The following is a 21,795-nucleotide window of genomic DNA, read 5'->3' on the forward strand; positions in this document are numbered from 1 at the left end:
TTTTTTTTTTTTTTGCACGTTGGCAAAGCAGTGAAGGGATTCAAGAAAACGCACCTCACGGTCGATGACTGTGAAGCTCTCGCACGGAGCGCAGAAGGTTCATCCTCCCTGACGCAGCCGTTGAGTCAAAGAAAAAGTAGAGGAGATGTAAACAGGGGCCTCTATCCCACCCAGGGGACAAGGAGACGTCAAGGAGGTACGCTGATTGCAAATGCTTTGAAAGCTGAGGGATTTGGGGGACAAAAATGCTGATTTGGTGTGGAGCAAAAGGGCATTGTATAATCCATCGTCAAACTTGTGCTGATAGGAGAGTAATGCCAGACGAGGTGAGTGCAAGTAGAAGAAATTGGTCATTTTTGAGTGGTGCATGGCAAAACTGGGCTTAATCTCTGCCTCTGCAAAGTCAAGCGGCAAGAAAAAGAGGCAGCTTGAATACTGCCCTGGATGGGGGAGCGAGTTCGCCTTTGTGTTGTGCTTAGTCTCTCCTCACACCAGAAATGCCTCCATGTCTCCAGCGCTGAGCTGTCAGAGACTGCGTGGAGACAACGGCAGCTCCCCCTGAGAAACACCACAGCGTCTGCAATTAGGCACTATTAATGACGTGACTCCTGCTTCTAGATGCTCTTTAGGATGCTTATTAAATAATAATGAGCTGGCTAGTTATATAGGACTGCAAAAGTGTTGTTGAGCACTTGACAGATATTAATGATCTTCGACTTTCCTGGGTGGGGGAAACATTGTGATACGCAACTCAGAGACATGAGTCTCAGAAGTGCCAAAGCCTTAGAGGGCTTTTGAGGATTGATAAGACTTGGAGCTAATCTGCACACGACAGGGCTCAGGGCTCAAACCGAAGGTGAAAGAGCTGTTTTCAAATAGCACACAGTGCAGGGTGAAAGGCCCAGCTTCAGAACCTGCGTAACGACAAGAGACGCTACACACACGTGTGTGGGTGAGGAGACAGGTAGAAAGCAAAGAAAAGCCATCCTGAGTTATTTCTGAGCTCCTGAGTACCTCGGTCACTGCGGAAGGTGAGAGTTCAGAGCATTCTGGTGTTTCCCTGGAAGCTTTGGAATCTCTCTGTACCTTGGCGTGAGCTGACTCACTTCACAGAGGACGTGTCTGCTGGTGAGCCGGGAGAAGTCACCAGAGTCCTAGATTCTGTGCTCATGGACATACTTTTCTTTTCCATTTTCATATCTTTGACTATCTCACTTTAAAAAAATTTAGTAATCTTAGATGCTGCAGGTTTTAGGGTATTGGATTCGAACATTAGCAGGGGAGCTGTTGCTTTTAAGCAGCAAGTGTCTTCCAAATCAGACCTTTTTAAGGTATGCCTTCGTGAGCTTCCAGAAATAAAATGCATTAAGATCAGCAGTAGCTGCTTGTGATTTTTTTTTTTCTTCTCGAGTTGCTTCTTAGTGAAGGATCAGGTTATTTTGCAGACTAGGAGCAGGACAGAATGAATACTCGCAGTGCTGGTGCGTGCTACATGGCTGTCAAAGAAACGAGAGGCTGCTGAGAGTAGTCTCTTGCCAAGTTTCGGTTTCCTTTATGGTCTCCGGTGCTTGACGGCATTGCAGGCAGGAAATATCTGGCAAGAAATGGTGTTTATCCTCTTAAAGGTGCCAGTGTCTCTTATACTGTGGTAGGAACAGCCTGCTAGGGGCTGGGTGCTGTGACCTTCTCATGGTGCAGAGCAGTAGTTAAACCCTGAAGCTTCTCTAAAATCATAGTGTGCTTCTCGTTCACCGGGTTAAGAACAAGAAATAACTGCTGGGAGCCCAATCGCAGTCTGAGGCGCAGCACAACAACTCAAGTCTCGCGTTTTGTTTCCTCCCTGTTTCTGTTTCTTTGGCTGGTGGAAATACCTCCTGTGAAATTCATTCCGCAGCTGTGTTTCTGTTTAACACGCGCCCGCTGTGTTACGTAGCGTAGGATTGTTGATCTGAGAGATTGTTATGCACACCGTATCTTTTTCTAGAAGCTGGTGGCGGTGTCTGGTGAACCTTGAGAGTGCCCAGATTATATGGACAGTGCAAAGAGATGAATGTTTTTCCGTTGACTTCCGTAGGTTGCCAGAGAAGCAATATGAAGCAGGACAGTTCACCTGTAGTAAGCTCATATGTCTGTGAGGAACCCTGTGGAAATAACTACCAACTTACACAGCCTCTGGTCTCCTTGATAGCTCGGTTAGGAGCAGCACACTCAGTGCTTGTTTCTGTTGACCTCACTCACGCTCTTCCTCTTTCTGCAGGCCAAGGTCAGCAGAAGAACATCACTGATTACTTCAGCGTCTCTCAGGTACAACAAGTAGGTGCCGGTGGGACGAAGAACAGTAGAATCAAAGAAGAGGTACTGGATCCCATCTTCACCGACCCTGATGATTCCTTCAGCGATGTCTCCACTAAGATGGAGACCAGTGGTGATTCCTGCTCTTTTCTGGAAGATGAGGACCTTGTACCGGCTCCCAGGGAAAGCTCCAGGAAACGGCCTCTGTCCACTGCAGCTGCAGGCGTTTGCAAACCAGAGCACGATTTGTGGGGTGAGCCTGAGAAGAAGCAAATGGTGGGTCTTCCAGAAAACATCCAGATCAAGCAGGAACTTGATGATATGGAAATCGAACCAGTCCCTGATGCACACTACGGACTCCTGGGGACTCGGAATTGGGAAGTGCCTCAGGGAAGTATTGATGATCTGCCTGTTGAAGTCCTGAGGCACATCTTTGCTTTCCTACCAGTGACTGATCTGTATCAGAACCTGAGCCTGGTGTGTCGCTGCTGGAGGGAGATAGTCAGTGATCCACTGGTAAGGACTGCTGTGATATTGATTTGAGCCTGTCCCTTCTCCTGCTGCTCTGTTCTGTCTCTGTCTTGTTGCTGCATTTATTGCTGTAGGTGCCTCCATGCTGTGTCTGTCCCTCTTTGTTCCTTTAAATCCCTATACTGTTTCCTAATGCCCACATCCTTTCTTATGAGGCCTTTTGTCACTTTTTGGTCTTCAGGACTACAGTGGCATCTTCAGATGCCAATCTGTATCAGGAGATCAATATTGGGGTAACTTCTCTCGATGCATTCTTCCCACACATGGAAAGAGAGCATCCTGTAGGACTCCACAAAATTCCCCGTCACTGTTTTCTTTGCAGCCTTGTTTTCTGACAGGGATCATGCAGAAAATTCTGGCTACCAGACTGGGCAGTGTCCTCTCGTGGCCGGTGTACGTCACTGTCCCCCAGCCTATGTACATGTGGTTCATCTGCAGTCAAGGCCGTTACAGTACAAACAGTCGTGAACCCGCTGGCAGTTGTTTTGGCCGCAGAGAGGATCTCTGCATTTCAATTAAAGGTGGCTCGGGAAGGCTGGTGCCACTAGATTGACTCATCGTTCACACTGGAAATCCTCAGCTTGTACGAAGAAGCTGTCTCAGAGTGGTAGGGGACTGATCACAGCCCAGATTTTCCTGGGGGTCCAAGTTCTTGTTCATGCCCTTCCGATAAATTTGGATGGGTAAGGCTGGAAACCAATGCAGGAGGTGTCCTGCACTCAGCAGAGAGTGCATGCTTTGAGCCTGAAGAGCTAAAGAGATGCATAGAAAATGCATGCATTGAATGCTCAGTGAGCTCAAGTCCTTTCCCAAATCTGCTCTTCACCCTGTTACACAGCCTAAAAGGCAGCGCCCCGTCTGTTTTTACCAAAGAAGTCCAAACAGCAGGCTGTGGGAGGGTAGAGCTTCATGGACACAGGGATTTTAAGCACTCAGACCCCACTCAGGCCAGATCTGGGCAATAGTGCTAAAAATATTCTCATTCCTTTAATGCTTTCACATTTGAAACCGAACCATTATCCCCCTGTTCCCATCATTCTAGAAAAAACAGCCAAAAATAGACAAGTTTCCAGGCCACAAAGAACAAGTTCTTCTCTTTTCCCTCTGTTTTCTCTTTCCTTTCCCATCTCATGCTGGATACCTGTTTCCATCAAGCTACAGGGACTTTTTGAACATCAGGTCTTCTTCAGAAGTCACGTTGATTAGCTTATTGCCAGAAGCAGCCTATTTTCCAATGCTGCGAGGTGAAAGATGGTGATATGTGCTTCACATTCTAGTTCATTCCTTGGAAAAAGCTGTACCATCGGTACCTAATGAAGGAGGACATGGCCCTGCACAGAGTTGCGCAGATCTTGGAGGTTTTCGCCATAACAAAGGAGCAGGAAGGATGTGTGTGGGGGCTGATCAGGTGAGTCCACTTCAACACTTGACTTTACACTTTGTCGTAGTTTAACCCCAGCGGGCAAATAAGCACCATGCAGCCACTCGCTCACTCCCTCCGGTTGGGATTGGGGAGAGAATTGGGAGAGTAAAAGTTGAGGAAAAAAAAAACTCGTGGGTTGAGATAAAGAGAGTTTAATAGGTAAAGCAAAAGCTGTGCACACAAGCAAAGCAAAACAAGGAGTTCATTGAGTGCTTCCCATCGGCAGGCAGGTGTTCAGCCATCCCCAGGAAAGCAGGGCTCCATCGCGCGTAACGCAGTATCTCCAAGATAAGCGTTAGATGACAAAATCAAAAAAGGCTGGGCTGTCCTCTCTCTTGCTGCCTTCTGGCACCCGACAACAAGCTTGGGAGGTGTTCTATGGTTGCTTCCTGCAGGGTGGAGAGAATGAGACTCAATTTAAGTGTCCCTTTTAGCATCCCTTTATGTTTCAGGATCTGTCATGTCAGCACTGCTTTTCCATCTCCGGATCAGAGAGGCTCAGCATCTCCTGGATTTAGCCAAAATACAAATATCTTGTAGAGGGTGTGAGCTCTTCTTCCTGGTCCCTCCTATCTCCAACGTATTTTCTTCTTGTCCTTTCCCAAAAGGCTGCTTTCCTGGACCCGCGCTGACACTTATCAGTCATAGCTCAGCACCAAGCCCAAGCCCTCGCTGGGTCCCTGATAAAAGCAAATGCTCTGTTCAGATCTCTCTACTCTAGAGCGCAATTTTGTATGGCAGTTAGATGGTGCAAAGAGAAGAGTCAAATTGGCTTAAGAGCAAGGTAGATCCGTCTTTGAGACAGCCAGGATGAACTTGCAGGCTAAGGGCTTCATGCAGCAAAGTATTTAAGCACAGGTCTGTGTAACGGAGCTGGGAATTACGTCTCTAAATGGCTCCAGGAACAAGAACTAGGGTTGGAAATCCAAGTTCAGTGCTTTTCAGCCTCGCCGCTGAATGCATCCCATCAAATCTGCAGGGCACGCAGCAAGGCATAGTTCAACTTGCCGCAGCCCGACTAATGGTACTTTGGAGGAGGCATCATTTACTTCGGAAATAAACTCACTTGATAAGGCTTCTTTGCGAATACGGCTGTTCTTGTTCTGCACAGGTGCGTGTCTGCCATATCCACCAAACGGAAGGTAGATCCCAGCGCGGTTCTCCGATGTTTGAAGAGGCATCACCTCTTCTCCAAGGCTGAAGTCTGCATCACCAACAAACTGCCGCATTTACAGAGCAGGACGGGGGTAGGTTTCACAGCTATTAACTGATTTATTTAAAAGTTTTAACAACTGCTGGTGCTTTAAGGTCATATCTGCCCTCCTGCATCTAAAGTTTTCCCTTTGAAGTATTATTTGGTACTATTCAGGGTGACTGAAGAGAATATAACTATTCATCACGGCATAAGTGTTTTTTCAGTGTCAAAGCGGGTTTTCCCTGCTCCTGAAGGCGCCAAGCTTTTTATTCGCTCTTTCTCGTGGTTGCCTCTACCAGCTTGAGAACTTGTGGGCCATAATCGCCGTCATGGTGCTTTTCTCCGATGGCGTCAGCGACATCCAAAAGCTGATGGCGTGTCTGCAGAGACCCTGCTCTACCCTCTCTGTCGTGGATGTGACTGAGGTGCTTTACTGCATTGCCACGCTGCTGTACGCCATGAGAGACAGGAACATTGCCATCACCAACAGGTGAGGAGTGGGGAGGTGCTTCCTGCCTGCCTCTTTCTAGCCATGGCGATATGTAATACGTATTTTAGGCCCCTCACGACAAGAAAGACATTGAGGGGCTGGAGCGTGTCCAGAGAAGGGCAACGGAGCTGGTGAGGGGTCTGGAGCAGGAGTCTTGTGAGGAGCGGCTGAGGGAGCTGGGGGCGTTCAGCCTGGAGAGAAGGAGGCCGAGGGGAGACCTTCTCGCTCTCTGCAACTCCCTGAAAGGAGGGAGTAGCCAGGGGGGGTCAGTCTCCTTTCCCAAGTAACAAGCAATAGGACAAGAGGAAACAGCCTCAAGTCGTGCCAGGGGAGGTTTAGGATGGATATTGGGAAAAATTTATTCACCGGAAGAGTTGTCAAGCCTTGGAACAGGCTGCCCAGGGAAGCGGTGGAGTCACCATCCCTGGCGGGATTTAAAAGACGCGTAGACGTGGTGCTGAGGGACGTGGGTTACTGGTGGACTTGGCAGTGTTAGGTTAACAGTTGGACTTGATGATCTTAAAGGTCTTTTCCAACCTAAATGATTCTGTCATTCTATATACAGTGATTATAAGCTCATGAGCAATTACGTTCCTCTCGCTTCGGGTTCTTCAGTTCCTCGGTGTATGCAGTTTGTGAGGAACAGTGTGCACATCCCTAGCTTTTTGCAGAAACATTCCGGAGCGTTGCCTTTAAATTGGCTTTAATTCTTGGACTGTTTCACAGCCCGCTTGCTTTTTGGGAAATAGTGGTCAAGAAAAATAATTTTTTTCAGAAACAAAAGCAGGTTTTAAAGCAACTGTAGAAACTTTCTGATTAGAAACAGATAGACATCAGCTGCAACAATTTAATGCAGTTATTACCTCCCTGAGACCAGTTACTCCCTTCACTCCTCCTAAGTCACACTATGAGTCCCATGGACACCCATTGCATGTGTGTAGCGATCCGTCCTGCGCCTTTTATTCACAGGTGATGCAGGTAAGAGCCCACAGGGTGCTTCAGAATTGCGGTGAGGATGAGATAAGGACTAAGGAGGCATGTAAATTCTTCTTACGGGAAGACTGGCAAGAAAATGCACTGGAAAAGGAATCTATAGCCAGAAGGAAGATGGTTCTGTAAGCTGCCTTCTGGGAGATACGGTCTGACCTGTGTTACACATGGAAGAATGGTTCATCCTCTGCTTACTCAACTGTGGGCCATGTGCTCAGGTTACCAACCAGGGAAATCAGGATGTTTGTTTGCCCTCCTGTTTAGTGATTGATAATTGCTGGGTAAGGTCATTAACTTGAGTAAACACCTGCTGAAGGTGTGGCAGACAGAGGGTGTCACTCACTAGCAATGAGAGCCCATGGTCAAAGTCACCCATGTCCCATCTCCATCTCCTTGAACAATTTCAAATGGAAGAAATGGGAATCACAGATCCGCACAGAATCACAGAATGGTAGGGGTTGGAAGGGACCTCTGGAGATCATCTTGTCCAACCCCCCTGCCAAAGCAGGTTCACTTAGAGCAGGTGGCACAGGAACGTGTCCAGGCGGATTTTGAATGTCTCCAGAGACGGAGACTCCACCACCTCTCTGGGCAGCCTGTGCCAGGGCTCTGCCACCCTCACAGCAAAGAAGTTCCTCCTCATGTTTAGGTGAAACTTCCTATGTTTGAGTTTGTGCCCGTTCCCTCTTGTCCTGTCGCTGGGCACCACTGAAAAGAGCCTGGTCCCATCCTCCTGACACCCACCCTTTCAGTATTTATAAGTGTTGATAAGATCCCCCCTCAGTCGTCTTTTTTCCAGACTGAAAAGACCCAAATTCCTCAGCCTTTCTTCATAAGACAGATGTTCCAGTCCCCTCATCATGTTTGTAGCCCTTTGCTGTCCCCTCTCCAGCAGTTCCCTGTCCTTCTGGAACCGGGGAGCCCAGAACTGGACACAGGACTCCAGGTGTGCCCTCCCCAAGGCAGAGTAGAGGAGGAGGATGACCTCCCTCCACCTGCTGGCCGTGCTCTTCTTGATGCACTCCAGGATGCCATCAGCCTTTGTGTCTACAAAGGCATATGACCATGTCTCTTCTGCCATTATCTCTTCAAACCCCTCGAGGTTTGTAATTTAGGGTGTAAGGAGGAAACACGTCCTCAAGGAACTGCCTGGAACCTGTTTGCAGCTCCCAGAGCAAGTAGCGAGTCTGGGCATGCAGGCCACCTAGTGTGAGACACCAAGTCTGTCCTGGAGCGTGACCCGAGGTGGCGGCTGTTAGGTCACAGGAACAAAGGTGCACTAAAAGAGGTAAAACCTCAGTGGTGTCAACCCTGACATAGAATGGAGGTTAATTTTAAACCAGCTGTTGCTGGTGGAATTAAAACCACAGAGCCTCTGTGCTCTTCTCTTCACAGTGGCAAAGCACCACGAAGTATTGTCAGGGGTAACACACTTGTCATCATAAGACAGTTCCTGAAACTGGTTCACTTCAGAGGCCCAAACGAGCCCAAATTCTCCCTCGGGCTCCCCCAGACTCTGGCAGCGGTTCAGGAGAGCAAAAGGATCCTGTGGATTCTGATCCCAGGTCATGTTTGCGTGGCAGACCCTGCAACACAAACACAGCAGGAGTGAGGGAGAGGCCACAAACAGAGCTGTCCCCATGCTGCCATCGCAGTCACTTCCCAGGGTGTGACTAACTGTACTTTAAAATATTAATATTGTCTCCTGCAACTCCCGGAGCGCTTGGGGCTTTGTGCATCGTTCCGCTGGAAGTATTCAAGGTGTTTGGCAGTCTTAGGTGGCTGCAGACGTTTAATTTGTTAACGATGATTTCTCAGTGATAGTTTCTCTTTTGTCCTTCCTACCAGGATCCATTACAATATTTTCTACTGCTTGTATCTGATGGAAAATACTTCCGTAACTATGCAGATGGTAAAAGAGGAAACACCGGTGTCACGCTGCAGACAAGACTTATGGTCCGGGTAATGTTATTTTAGGTGATCCGAGCAATGCACGTACGCAGGGCCCTGGTGGAGCGCTGAACCTTGGAGGGGGAGCAAACGTTTCATGGCCGGGGCTGGTTGACAAGACTTTGAGATTCACAACGATTAGTACAAAACCTTATTCTGCTCCTTGCCATCTTCTACCCAAATTCTCAGAGGAAAACCAGAATCAGGTCCTAAATCTGTAAAAATTGAGTTACCAAGCACTGACTGAATTTAAAAGTCATTATTTACCGATGGATCAGTAAATCAGTAGAGTTCAGTAGGTATCAGTAGAACACAGTTCTGTGCGCTCCAGTGTGACAGCTGCTGAAATTTCGCGGAGCCCAAATCACCCCAAAAAACCCTCCCAAATCACCGCTCTCCCTACGGGTAAGAAGCTCTGGAAGGAGGGGAGAGCGCCTGCTTTAATTTTAACAGCGCGTTCCTGTAGAAATACAAGCTTCAGTCTGCCAAAATGGAGGCTGGCTTGCTGGTAATGTTACTGTAGCGCCAATAATGCGGCCGTTCGTTTATGAGCACAGCTTTCTGTGCACGAGTGGAAATGAAATATCAGCTGCAGGATATTGATTTGGCTCCTGTTTTCTGAATCCTGTTGGATAACTGTTATATACTAATTTTTATATGTATATAGCTATTAGAAGTTAGGATTGCTTGGTAGCTCGCTGCCTAGGAAGGAAGGACAGTAAGGAGGGAAATGCTTTCCTGGCCTGTGGAGGTCCAGGCTTGGTTCCCCTTCTGTGGCAATTACTCTGGTTTGAGTCGTTTAGTTTCCTTTTCCTCACCCACAGAAGGGAGATAGTAGTGCTTTCATCCGTCACAGAGGCCTAGCAGAGATAAATCCAATAAAATCACCGATGATCCGAGGTACGACAGGGAGAGAAGTCGTAACAAAATAAAAATAATAAATCAAAGGTAAACAGATGTTGAGGTTTCAGTGCTTCTTGGCTTCCCAGCCTTTTTGTTCTAGCCCTCCATTTGAGGTCTTTTTCTGAGCAGATTTTGCTTGTTCAGTAAAAGACGGGTCCCAGGGGCAGCCGTCTCACCGCCAGCTGGGAAATGTCAAGGATACTTCACCAAGGCTTTGCCCCCTTACGCGCGGTGCCGGGGAGGACCCTGTGCGAAGAGACGGTTCCCGCTGCTGGCTGATTACAGGTTTCGGACCGTTGCGAATAAAACAATTGCACTCCAGCCAGAAGGGCTGAATTTCCTTTCTTAACGTTAATCAAAGCTCTCGGCTCCCCTGAGAGGCAGAGATAATTGATCTGTCTTACACGCTGAGAGATCGGAGAGCTATTTAAGGTATGTGCTCTCAAAAGCAACAAAACACCCCAAATCGCTATTTGTTTTCAATAAGCCTAAGGAGCCGGGGTGCCAATTTTATTTTAAAGCATGGCTTAGGGCCCTTGAGAAGAGCTTTTCCTATATAACCCTCCCCAAGGTTTAATTTTTATTTTTGCTATCTATCTCCAGTGTTTTCTTATTCCCTGCTTTTCTCATTTGCACAATAACCAAGTTGCTCCGGTGTCGCTTTCCTGCTTGTGGGGTGGGATAAATTGGTTTTCTTCTGCTGCGAGTCGATTTGTTTGTTTTATGTAGGAGGATTTTGTTTCTCAATTCCTTTCGCTCTCTGGTTTGTTTTTTTTTTTCCTGCTTTTAGGAGCTGGCCTGAAGTAAAGCTGACCCATGAACAGCAAAGGATTTTGAATCACAAAATTGAGCATGGTCAAATAGTGAAAATTATGGCATTTGCAGGTAAGAGCCAGAAATTATATTGTAAAAATAAACGTATAACCTCTAATTTTGCCCCTTCCCGCCCTGCTCCTTCCGTCGAGGAACTGTGTGGGTGCCAGGGGGCGTTAACCTTACTTTTAATCAACACAAAAAATCAGAGCAAGCTTTTGCAGAGAAATAGGAATGGGAAGCATGGTGGTGGTTGCACCATCGGACACGATACCGAAACCGAGTGTTTGGGCACTGGCGATGGCTGCCCAGAGCGGCCTGTTGGGAACCGGGGAGAGGAGAAGCGACTCTCCGTGTGTTGCTTAGCCGCGTGCTCAACCTGTTATTGTCGGCAGGCTGCTAGACAGAGTCGCTCTTATTTGTTTAGATTTAGCATCCCTGTGGAGCAACACAAGCCAAGAAATCTTCGGCACTTGCGCGCTGTTTTGAAAAGGGGAAGCGCATAAAATTGATGGAGTCTTTTTAAAAAGAAAAGGAAAAGTAAATCATCTCCCTCCACTTGCAGAGAGTTTCCTCTAAAGACACCACACCGGGGGCTCGGAGCTAATGCAGGCTCGCTGCCAGAACAGGCTTGGAAAAGGGCACGTACAGCTAAGCACCACAGTACAGAAACCACTAATAGTTGTTTCTTGTGTCTGTGCAAAGTCACTGTGTCCAAATGACAAAAATGGGAACGTTCATGAGCTTTGACAGGTTACGTGTAACCCCAACAAGTCTGGGCAGAAAAAGAGCTTGAGGAACCGCTGGCAAAAAGCATAAAAGACTCGTAATCCCTCTTCAGACATCTGGATGAGGATGTTTGCCAAAGTATCTGTTAGCTGATTGCAGTGTAAAGGATGCCTTAGAGTGAAGGATGCAGTGACAGAAAAGGTAAATACGTTTCTGCATCTGTGTTCCTCATAGAAGGTCTTGGAAAGGACCAGCCTTGGGATCCTTCTCTATAGGGGTTCCACCCTATAGAGATCACAGAATCACAGAACAGTAGGGGTTGGAAGGACCTCTGGAGATCATCTCGTCCAACCTCCTGCCAGAGCAGGTTGCACAGGAATGCATCCAGGCGGGTTTGGAATGTCTCCAGAGACGGAGATTCCACCACCTCTCTGGGCAGCCTGTGCCAGGGCTCTGCCACCCTCAAGGTAAAGAAGTTCCTCCTCATGTTGAGATGGAACTTTCTGTGTTCAAGTTTGTGCCCGTTACCTCTTGTCCTGTCCCCGGGCACCACTGAAAAGAGCCTGGCCCCATCAAGGTGAGGTCAGTCTCACCTTCACATGGGAAAGGTTGCGGATGGAATATGTGTTGGCACAGTTTGTTTCATGATCTGGACTGCACCACCCAGGAGATGTAAAGGAACTTCAGGGTGAAGTGACCAAACTAGTAGCTGAGTGTGACTTCCTGCTGAAAGCTGCCGTGGCAGTGGAGTTATGGGGTGACGTGGGAGCAATCTACCAGTGAGCCCGGTATCTGTCCCAGGAAAAATGGTAAAAATCCTCATGGTCCTCATGGGTGAATAGTTGGTTAAAAGGTAGGAAGCAAAAGTAGGAGCAGATGGTCAGTTTTCCACACGGAGAGTGGAGTCCTGCAGAGATCTGTGCTGGGACCTGCTGTGTCCAACACAGACGAGCCCTCTGGGAGGAGTGTGACCAGCAAGGTGACAGTTTGCTGACACTGTGTCATCGTTGAGGATATGGAAAGGGGCAAAGAAGGAAATGTGCAGAGCCCTTGTGGTCTCAGGTTTCTGTTGGGATTGGTACTCCACGAGCGAGACAGCTTTGCCATGACGTGTGGACAGCGCGGTCCTGCAGCGACCTGGAGTAAAGGAGAGCAGCTTTAGTGGGAGATTTTACAAGGGAATGAGCTCATGAATCATTCAAAAGAGCAATTCTAACATTTCATTTACCAAGCTGTCTTTCGTGAGAACCAGTACCTTCTAGAATACTGGGTGATAAAATGATTTTTTTTTTTTTTTTTTTAAAGCTTTTAGGCTGCAGAGTGCCATTTTTCAAAGCTGCTTTTCTCCACAGCTTCTGCTTGATTTCAGTCGAGTCGGTGAATAAATTCCCATTAGCTGCAAGAAGTCCTGCTGTGCAGTCAGCAGAGCAGGAGCAGGAAGGTAAAGCTGATGAGAGACGTGCGGATTCATTCATTCCTGACTCTGGCTGCTTTTTCTTCTGTTCTTCAGGTACAGGAAAGACCTCAACCTTGGTCAAGTATGCGGAGAAGTTTGCTGATCTGAATTTCCTTTACGTGACATTTAACAAAGCTGTTGCAGAGAGGGGGAAAAGTGTCTTCCCCAGAAACGTTACATGCAAGACTTTCCATTCATTAGCATTTGGAAGTGTCGGCAAACAGTGAGTGTGGATTTTAGATTCCTTCATAGAATCATAGAACCATAGGGTTGGAAGGGACCTCTGGAGATCATCTAGTCCAACCCCCTGCCAGAGCAGGGTCACCCAGAGCAGGTGGCACAGGAACGCGTCCAGGCGGGTTTGGAATGTCTCCAGAGATGGAGACTCCACCACCTCTCTGGGCAGCCTGTGCCAGGGCTCTGCCACCCTCACAGCAAAGAAGTTCCTCCTCATGTTTAGGTGAAACTTCCTATGTTTGAGTTTGTGCCCGTTCCCTCTTGTCCTGTCGCTGGGCACCACTGACAAGAGCCTGGCCCCATCCTCCTGACACCCACCCTTTAAGGATTTATAAGTGTTGATAAGATCCCCCCTCAGTTGTCTTTTTTCCAGACTAAAAAGACCCAAATCCCTCAGCCTTTCTTCATCAGAGACGTGTTCCAGTCCCCTCATCATGTTTGTAGCCCTTTGCTGTCCCCACTCCAGCAGTTCCCTGTCCCTCTTGAACTGGGGAGCCCAGAACTGGACACACCACTCCAGGTGTGGCCTCCCCAGGGCAGAGCAGAGGGGGAGGATGACCTCCCTCCACCTGCTGGCCACACTCTTCTTGATGCCCCCCAGGATGCCATTGGCTTTCTTGGCCACGAGGGCACATGGCTGGCTCATGGTCGTCCTGTTGTCCACCAGGACTCCCAGGTCTCTTTCCACAGAGCTGCTCTCCAGCAGGTCACCCCCAACCTGTCCTGGTGCAGGGGGTTATTCCTCCCCAGGTGCAGCACCCTACACTTGCCCTTGCTGAATTTCATAAGGTTCCTCTCTGCCCAACTCTCCAGCCTGTCCAGGTCTCTCTGGATGGCGGCACAGCCTTCCGGTGTGTCAGCCACCGCCCCCGCCAGCTTTGTGTCATCGGCAAACTTGCTGAGGGGGCACTCGATCCCCTCATCCTCTTCGTTGAAGGCCGGTGGTGAAGGAAATAAGACATGTCAGGAAAGAAAGGTCTGGTTTTGAAATAAGCTTCCAGGATTTGAGGAAGCAAAAAGTAATGGGGGAAATTATTTCTTTCACCTGCTTCAGACCAGACTGTGGTTTACGGTTTCCGAATTCTTTCAGGTTGGATGGGCCAGTGACTTTAGCATCTATATGAGCCTGGGGAAGCGGACTCCGTGCCTTGCTCTGGCATGGACTGTGCTGCCGTAAGCCCCACTGCTGTTCCAGGGGCTGGTTTTACTGTTTTGCCTGTGTTTGTAGCCAAGGAGAACTCCACAGGGAGATAGAAAGCCACCGAGAATGGCTTTTTCACATTTTCCATTTGTACTTCAGTGGTACAACCCCTCTAAACGCTGCTTTTCTTCACCAGAGGACGGGTTTTCTTAACCCGAGTTGTTCCAATGATACAGTTTCTGGCCAATTATGCTGGCCCATCTAAACTGCAGACGGAAGGGAAAATGAGCCACAACCTGGAAGAAGAGGGGAATCCTCTTACCTGGCTCTGAAAACCATCTGCAATTGCTGGGGTGAATGATGGGAATATCTCTCTGGCTTGACTTTTCATCTGTAAAATCTATAAAATGAACAAGTTTGTGCTTCCACCAGGAATCCGGTGAGGATAAATATGTGCAGGTTTTAAAGATATTCCATTACTAGGTCAAAGTGGGTTTATAAAACTGCAAGAGAAGCAAAAGTGAGCTTGCTTTTCCAGCAGGCTTTTCTTTTGTGTGTAAACATGTCTCTCTCTCTTTTTTTTTTTTTTTGTCACCTGTGGCACAGCTATAAAGAAAAAGGCAAACTAAACTTCTCCAAGATGTCAGTTTACTCCATCAGTTTCCTTATCCAGAACCGCCAGGGACAATCTCTGTTCGTAAGAGGGAAAACAGTCTCGCAGACCCTTGAAAACTTTTTTGCCTCTTCAGACGATGAAATCTGCGAAGAGCACGCTCCTATTTGGTTCAAAAATACTCACGGCGAGAGAAAACTTGCCAGTCAAGAAGAAAAGAGAGTGAGTACCTGAGATGAAACAAGACTTGGGCTGCAGGGGTTAGTTAGAAGGGGCTGGAGCTATCCCACGTCTCTCATAGTTTGTGGGTATTTGTGCTTCAGCTGTAAGAACTGGCTGTCAAAATATTTTTTTCCTGTTGTGACAAATCCAAAGGAACCAGGGCTTGTTTGTTCTCCCTGTTCGCACAGCTGGTTTTCTCGAGAGATTATCACTGTCTCTCCTTGGTGCAGATGTTTCTGCCTTGCAAGGAAAAGAGAGAAGAGATTGCGTGTATTTCTATCAGGGCCTGAACGGCGTTGTGATATTGCACGTAAAGACAATAAACATTTTTGTAGTCATTTTGAGATGCAAAGTCGAACCCCGAAATTCTCATGTAGAGTACAGACATCGTAGCAACACTTAAACAACGTGGGCTGGAGTTGTGGGGAAAATGAACCTTTCTGCTCCACATTGATCACATCCGATCAGACCCACTCCGGCTAGCAGAAATCCAATTTGCAGTCGTTATTTCTGGCATAAAGCGTTAATGTGCAGAAGTTAGGGGGTCTTGTATTATACTGTCCTAATAGCTGGGCCAAAGAAATGTTCTTTCCAGGGGGCCGCATTTGGAAAAGACTGCGTTGAGAAGAAACTTAACTGGTGGTGACACAGAAGAGAAGTAGGAGGAGAAAGGTTTCAGAGAAGCCTTTCGAGATCTGCTGCGCCTGGTCTGGTTTTCTGCTCAAAGCGATGTATCCAGACCCTTCTGTTTTCTCTTTCTAGATCAATGTGGAAGAGGCGAAAGAGATATGGCACAACATGAAGAAGCTGGATGGAGACGTCGAGAAGAAATACAAGATAACTTGTGATGGTAAGAGAGTGCAGGTGTCAAATAGCCTTCAGATAAAGAGCTGTGGTAGAAAACTGAAGGGATTCATACTTCTTCCTGGCTGCGTACCAGGAACGAGCAGTATAAAATTCTTGTTCTCCTGCCAGTAGCTCACCAGGGAGCTCAAAACAGGCCCAAAAGCTGGAAGTTTGTTTGTTTTTCCTATTTTGCCTCAGAAAATGGTGGCAGAAAATGGTGTGCGATTGGCAGCAAAATCCTAGGAATAATGGGAGAGATGGTGGGCGAACAAATGCTAACAGCGAGCGTTTGTTCCTCGCTGCTGCTGGCGTGTCCTTTCCTCTTCCTTCTTAGCATGTGTGCAGGTAGTGCCAGAGGTAGCATGTACTGGGGAAAAACTTCTTCCTTGTCATTTTTCTTGTGCATTAAGAGTTTTGGAGTCCTCGGTGTACCTTCCTTCCACCAGTGCAGTCAGGTTGTTTTGTTTTGGGTTTTTTTTTCCATGCTTCATACAGCCAAGGGAGGTAGAGCAACATCTGCGAGCCATAGAGACTTTTGCAACCCCTCCAAATGTCATGCAAATTCCAAGCAAGAAGTAGAGCCAGAAACATTTATTTTTTTAAAAAGTGACTTGTTTTAAGAATCATGGTGGTTTATGATAAGAAAATTGCCGTCTCACTGGCATGCCTTGTTCTTTCTCTCAGGGTATTTGAAACTTTGGCAGCTCAGCAAGCCTCAGCTCTTAGGATACGATGCCATTTTTGTCGATGAAGCACAGGACTGCACTCCAGGTGAGCGGTGACAAAAGCTGCAGCCTCCCTAAGCACTTTACGGAGAGGGTGTTCGTGTGCTCAGGGGTGTGTGAGAATTAGCACAATTAAAATAAATCTGCCCCTCAGCTGTACCATTATAACTGACCCATTGTTTGGTCCCAGATCCTTGCAAATTCAGTAAGGCAGCTTGTAAGCAGGCTACGAGAGTACGTGTGCATCGGCTGGAGGGGTTGCTTTCAGTTGCTTTGAGCATCCAGACATGCCTTCCAGACCTTTTTAGAATCATAGACTGTGTTGGGTTGGAAGGTTGATAAAGGTCATCTAGTCCACCCCCCCTGCAGCGAGCAGGGACGTCTTCAACTAGATCAGGTTGCTCAGAGCCTCATCCAGCCTGGCCTTGAATGTCTCCAGGGATGGGGCTTCCACCACCTCTCTGGGCAACCTGGGCCAGTGTCTCACCACCCTCAGTGTAAAGAAGTTTTCCTATCACTTCGCTGCTAACTGGGACAAACAGAACACCAGCACAGCCAAGGACGTGGTTTATTACAAAAGCGGCAAGACAAGAAGTGGTTGAGCTATCAGAACGGCAGACCTGCTCCATCCCACCCCAGCGCTGGGTGCAAATCTTATCCATCCCTTGCACCACCCTGGAGATTCCTGAGTCACGTAGCAGAAAGCTGTTGGCAGGTTGAGGGAGGTCATCCTTCCCCTCTGCTCTGCCCTGGTGAGGCCACATCAGGAGTCCCGTGTCCAGTTCTGGGCTCCCTGCTTCAAGAAGGACAGGGAACTGCTGGAGAGAGTCCAGCGGAGGCTACAAAGATGATGAGGGGACTGGAGCATCTCTGTGCTGATGAAAGGCTGAGAGCCCTGGGGCTGTTCCGCCTGGAGAAGAGCAGACTGAGAGGGGATCTCATCAATGCTCATCAATAGCTAAAGGGCGGGGGGCAAGAGGATGGGGCCAGACTCTTCTCCGTGGTGCCCAGCGACAGGACAAGGGGCAACGGGCACAAACTGGAACACCGGAAATTCCATCTCAACATGAGGAAAAACTTCTTTGCTGTGAGGGTGGCAGAGCCCTGGCACAGGCTGCCCAGAGAGGTGGTGGAGTCTCCGTCTCTGGAGACATTCCAAACCCGCCTGGACGCGTTCCTGTGCCACCTGCTGTGGGTGACCCTGCTCTGGCAGGGGCTTGGACTAGATGATCTCCAGAGGTCCCTTCCAACCCCCACCATTCTGTGATTCTGTGATTCTTTGCTGGGGATGTGGAGAGCACCTCTCTATTGCAAAACAAGTTGAACTGGTTCTGCAAAAGGATCTAAGCAGACCAAACTGTGTGCTGAGGAGCCAGGGAAGCGGGGCAGAAGAAGGCCTGGTCTTCTGAAATACCTTTTTAGCAGGTATTAAATCAGCTCAAAGGCTTCATCAGACCATCTCCTGCCTGTACTCACTGGAGACCTGTCTTGCAGGGGTTCAACTGTGCTTTCGCAGCTGTGCACAGTGCAAGCGATTGTTCTGCTGGCATGACTGAGCCTTGGGCAGGCTTGGTCGAAGTCGACCGAAGGGTTTTCTGAGGTGTGCACTGAGTCCGGGTCACGGGGGATGGGTGGTGGATTTGTGCTGGGCTCACACGTCTGGGATTAAGATGCCGTGCAGCTCCAGCCCAGGAAAAAATACCAACAGACTGAAATAGTGGGAGGACATTTGTAGAGCTCCCAGTCAGCTGCGCGCTTCCCTTTGCTTCTTCCCAACTTGCTGTCTCCTGCAGCTGTGTTCACCCCTTAAATGGCGTGAATCATCAAGCAAGAGATCTTGCCTTCATACGGGCAAGAGCTATTGTACAGTTCACCCTTGGTTTATGAGCAGGCTCGCCCTTAATGCTCTGATGTTCTCCTGCAGCCATCGTGGATATTGTCCTGTCACAAAAATGTGGTATAATCCTCGTAGGAGACCCCCACCAGCAGATCTACACCTTCCGAGGCGCTGTCAATACCCTCTACTCAGTGCCTCACACCCACGTCTACTACCTCACCCAGGTAAGATGAAGGTTTGCGGCTGTCCTTCCCCGGACAGATCCCTGTTGCGGTGGAAGATGTTTCACATCCTTCTTCAGAAGGCCAGACTGCTCGCGTTTGTCACCGTGGAGTGCTTGCGTTGCCCGGATTAGTGGCATGCTTCGCTGTTCACCCTCCACACTGCAGAGCTCCTTCGGGGCTCTTAGTGGAGCGATCCCATCACTAGGAAAGCCATGTTGGTGTGAAAAATGGCTACTGGGGTAGAGACCTCAGTATATGGCTTATTTCAAGGAGACGCCCTCTTTTCTGGGTTGGTTCTTAGCTCCGGCTGAGTCAGGAGGGGCAGATATCCATCATCTCCTCTTGCCAGTCAGTTGCGACAGTGGTTCTCACGCACAGAGATGGAGTTAGAAACAAGGAGATGAATTTTGTTCTGGCAGTGACCTCCTTGAAATAAAACCACATTGATTAAGGAGGAGAAATTTGCCAGCTGTACACACGATCTTTTCTTCTGGCTCTCTACAAACTCTGGCACCTCTGTCCCACCAGTGTCCCTTTTTCTGTGATATCTCCTGCCCTGTTTGTCCGCCGGGGGCATAATTTTCAGCAGCAGCTTCAGCTGATCTGAGTTTGCCCTGGGAGAGAGCTCCTGCCTTCTTTCAGCACAAGGTGATGTTTGTGACTCCAGGCTGGATTACCTAACCTGCTGCTGCGCCAACGGAAGGCTCACCCTGATTTGATTTTTTGGCCCGATTAGCCACATGGTTCCACAATTCTCACAGCTGATATAAGGGAGGAACTTCCCCTTTGGGAGTCCTTGTAGAACGAATCAGCTTAAATCAAACAAGCTGCAACGCGACCAGCTCCTAAGCCACAATGGCCACCAAAATGCCCACCCACCTGAGCTGCTTTTTCCCCTTGCTCCGTGCCGGCCCTGACGAGGGGCAGGAACCAGGGACAGGCACATAGAAATGGGAACTGCATTTATTTGCAGTGGCGCATCTTGTGACAGCCTTGGGACCAGCCTTGCATCACCTCGCTCGTGGAGTTTGTTGGGTAACGAGATGTTCCACTTCTCTTTGCTGGTGGAAGTGTTGCGCTCAGCCAAGGCGCTGGTGTTTTTTAATCCGGGTGTTCGTGAAACTTGATTAGAGCTTTGACTTCACGACGTTTTGACTGTTGGCCCTGAATCTGCAGGTCAGGAAATAATAACGAGCAACCTCCAGCCCTGCTCTGCTGCTTCGGTCCGTCACCTCTCCAGCAGCCAAGTGAGAGGGACCTGGCTCCTGTCCCACCACCTCCAGCCCCTGCAGGACAGATGTGCCACGGGGAAGAGTCTTGGTGGTGGCAGTTGTTGGGGTGGAGAGGCTGGAAACCACATTTTGCCCTGTACGATAGTCCCATCTCACAGCACAGTTCCTATCGCCTTGGGGAAGAGTGACCAGGGTTTCTAGGAATAGTTTGGGAGGATTTGGGTGCTTTTTCGAAGAGAAACGTTGTCCAGAAGGTGTGTGGGAATTGTATAGTTCCATATATTGTAGGTTATAACAAGTTCCTCTTCTTTTCTTGCCGTTGCCTTCATTTTTTCCACATAGAGTTTCAGATTTGGTCCTGAAATAGCTTACGTTGGAGCAACCATTCTGGATGTCTGCAAGAAGATCAGGAATAAGACGTTAGTGGGTGGAAACCAAAAGGGTAAGTTGTTTTGGTGCACCGTTCATCTCGGTCAGCTCCGGTCAGTGACTGGGAGTCATGGAGCTACTGCATAATAAACAAAGTGTCTTGGGATTAATCCTGATTTATGAAGATCTGTGTTTTTTTAGACACCTGCTTTCTAACGGTCCTGGCTAACCGAGAATTTCTTCCTGCAGGTGATGTGAGAGGCAGCATGGAAGGGAAGATAACGGTCTTATCACGAAGCAATTTTAACGTGTTCGAGGATGCTGTGAAACTTACTGGGAGAGAGCGGCTGATTAAAATACACGTGATTGGGGTAAGAGGAAATCGCCGCTGCCTCTTTCAGGTCCCAACCTCAAGTCCCCGAGCCTGTTAGCACTTGTAGCAGCGACACCTACGTGTGCCTTGAAATAGATGTGGCTGATCTGCTGTTGTCTGTAGCACCCAGGTTTAAAACTAATATTCAAGGAGAAGGCAGCAATCTGTTGCGGCTGGGGAAGGGTTATTTGGAGCAGCTGTTCCTCAAATCTGTGCAGGCGAGGGTCCCTTTTTAGGCTCATCTGTCCCTTTTTTCACGAGACGAGATGGCAGCAGCTCCGTTCTGCTGGCCGGGGCAGGGGAAGAGCGATACCCGGCTGTAACAATTTGCTGAAAGTATTTGCATTAGATGGAGCGCTGCTGACTGTCTTCGGCCACTGGCAGTGGCACAGCGTTCCCGCATTAGGGACATGAAAATCAGCCATAATTGCAGGCTGAGCCTAAAAAGCCGTGAAAGGCAGTTGGCTGCACCCTGAGAGGATAAGCGTTTTTCAAGCTCTCTTGAAAGACGAAGACAATGGTTGAAGCTGAAGGTGACCTTTGGGCTTGTGGATGCCACAGAGGGCTGGGCTGGGCTTATTCTTAATTTCCAGTCCTGTGATGGTCTGGTCCCTGTCCCGATACACCCAGGATAGTCAGGGAAACTTGGTTGACCAGCCTTGCTGGTGAGGGGAGTTGAGATTTTCAGCAATGCTGAACGTTAACCCCTTGAGGGAGCCACAATTCTGAGGTTTGCACTGAATTTTCATTTGCAAAAAGCACCCGTGTATCTGAAGAAGGAGATTGTGCGTGCGCGCACATCTGCAGAAATTCACGTGCTTGACCTGCAGGAAGGTTTTAATAAGGCTCCACATTTCAAAAGCTTCAGAGGAATCATTAATCTTCATACTCCAAGTCTTCAATACCTATGATTTAATTTGAGATGTTCTGCGCCCAGAAATAGAATCTTCATGGTTGGAAAGGACCTTTGAGGTCATCGAGTCCAACCATACACACACCAAAAAAAAAAAAACAAAAACAAAAAACCCACAAACAGCCAACCTACAATCTCTGCCACTAGAGCATGCCCTGAAGTGCCACATCTAGACGTTTCTTCAACACCTCTAGGGATGGTGACTCAACCCCCTCCCTGTGCAGGCTGTTCCAGTGCCTGACCACTCTGTCAGTAAAGTAATTCTTCCTAATATCTAATCTAAACCTCCCC

General features: G+C 48.5%; 1 protein-coding gene across 3 annotated transcripts in view; it reads left to right on the top strand.

Moving 5' to 3' along the window:
- The window catches only part of FBH1 (F-box DNA helicase 1), a 34,919-nt gene that overhangs the window by 1,673 nt on the left and 11,451 nt on the right, over positions 1 to 21,795 (top strand). For all 3 annotated transcript variants that reach the window (XM_063323737.1, XM_063323735.1, XM_063323736.1), the window contains 14 exons: positions 32 to 196; positions 2,258 to 2,808; positions 4,101 to 4,231; positions 5,358 to 5,493; positions 5,741 to 5,931; positions 8,770 to 8,883; positions 10,565 to 10,659; positions 12,827 to 12,995; positions 14,757 to 14,985; positions 15,748 to 15,835; positions 16,516 to 16,602; positions 18,481 to 18,617; positions 20,192 to 20,291; positions 20,468 to 20,589. In XM_063323737.1, the coding sequence (XP_063179807.1) occupies positions 32 to 196; positions 2,258 to 2,808; positions 4,101 to 4,231; positions 5,358 to 5,493; positions 5,741 to 5,931; positions 8,770 to 8,883; positions 10,565 to 10,659; positions 12,827 to 12,995; positions 14,757 to 14,985; positions 15,748 to 15,835; positions 16,516 to 16,602; positions 18,481 to 18,617; positions 20,192 to 20,291; positions 20,468 to 20,589 (2,315 nt within the window). The remainder of the gene's footprint in view (positions 1 to 31; positions 197 to 2,257; positions 2,809 to 4,100; positions 4,232 to 5,357; positions 5,494 to 5,740; positions 5,932 to 8,769; positions 8,884 to 10,564; positions 10,660 to 12,826; positions 12,996 to 14,756; positions 14,986 to 15,747; positions 15,836 to 16,515; positions 16,603 to 18,480; positions 18,618 to 20,191; positions 20,292 to 20,467; positions 20,590 to 21,795) is intronic.

Source organism: Chroicocephalus ridibundus, chromosome 1 (assembly GCF_963924245.1).
Source record: "Chroicocephalus ridibundus chromosome 1, bChrRid1.1, whole genome shotgun sequence".
In the NCBI taxonomy this organism is placed as follows: Eukaryota; Metazoa; Chordata; class Aves; order Charadriiformes; family Laridae; genus Chroicocephalus; species Chroicocephalus ridibundus.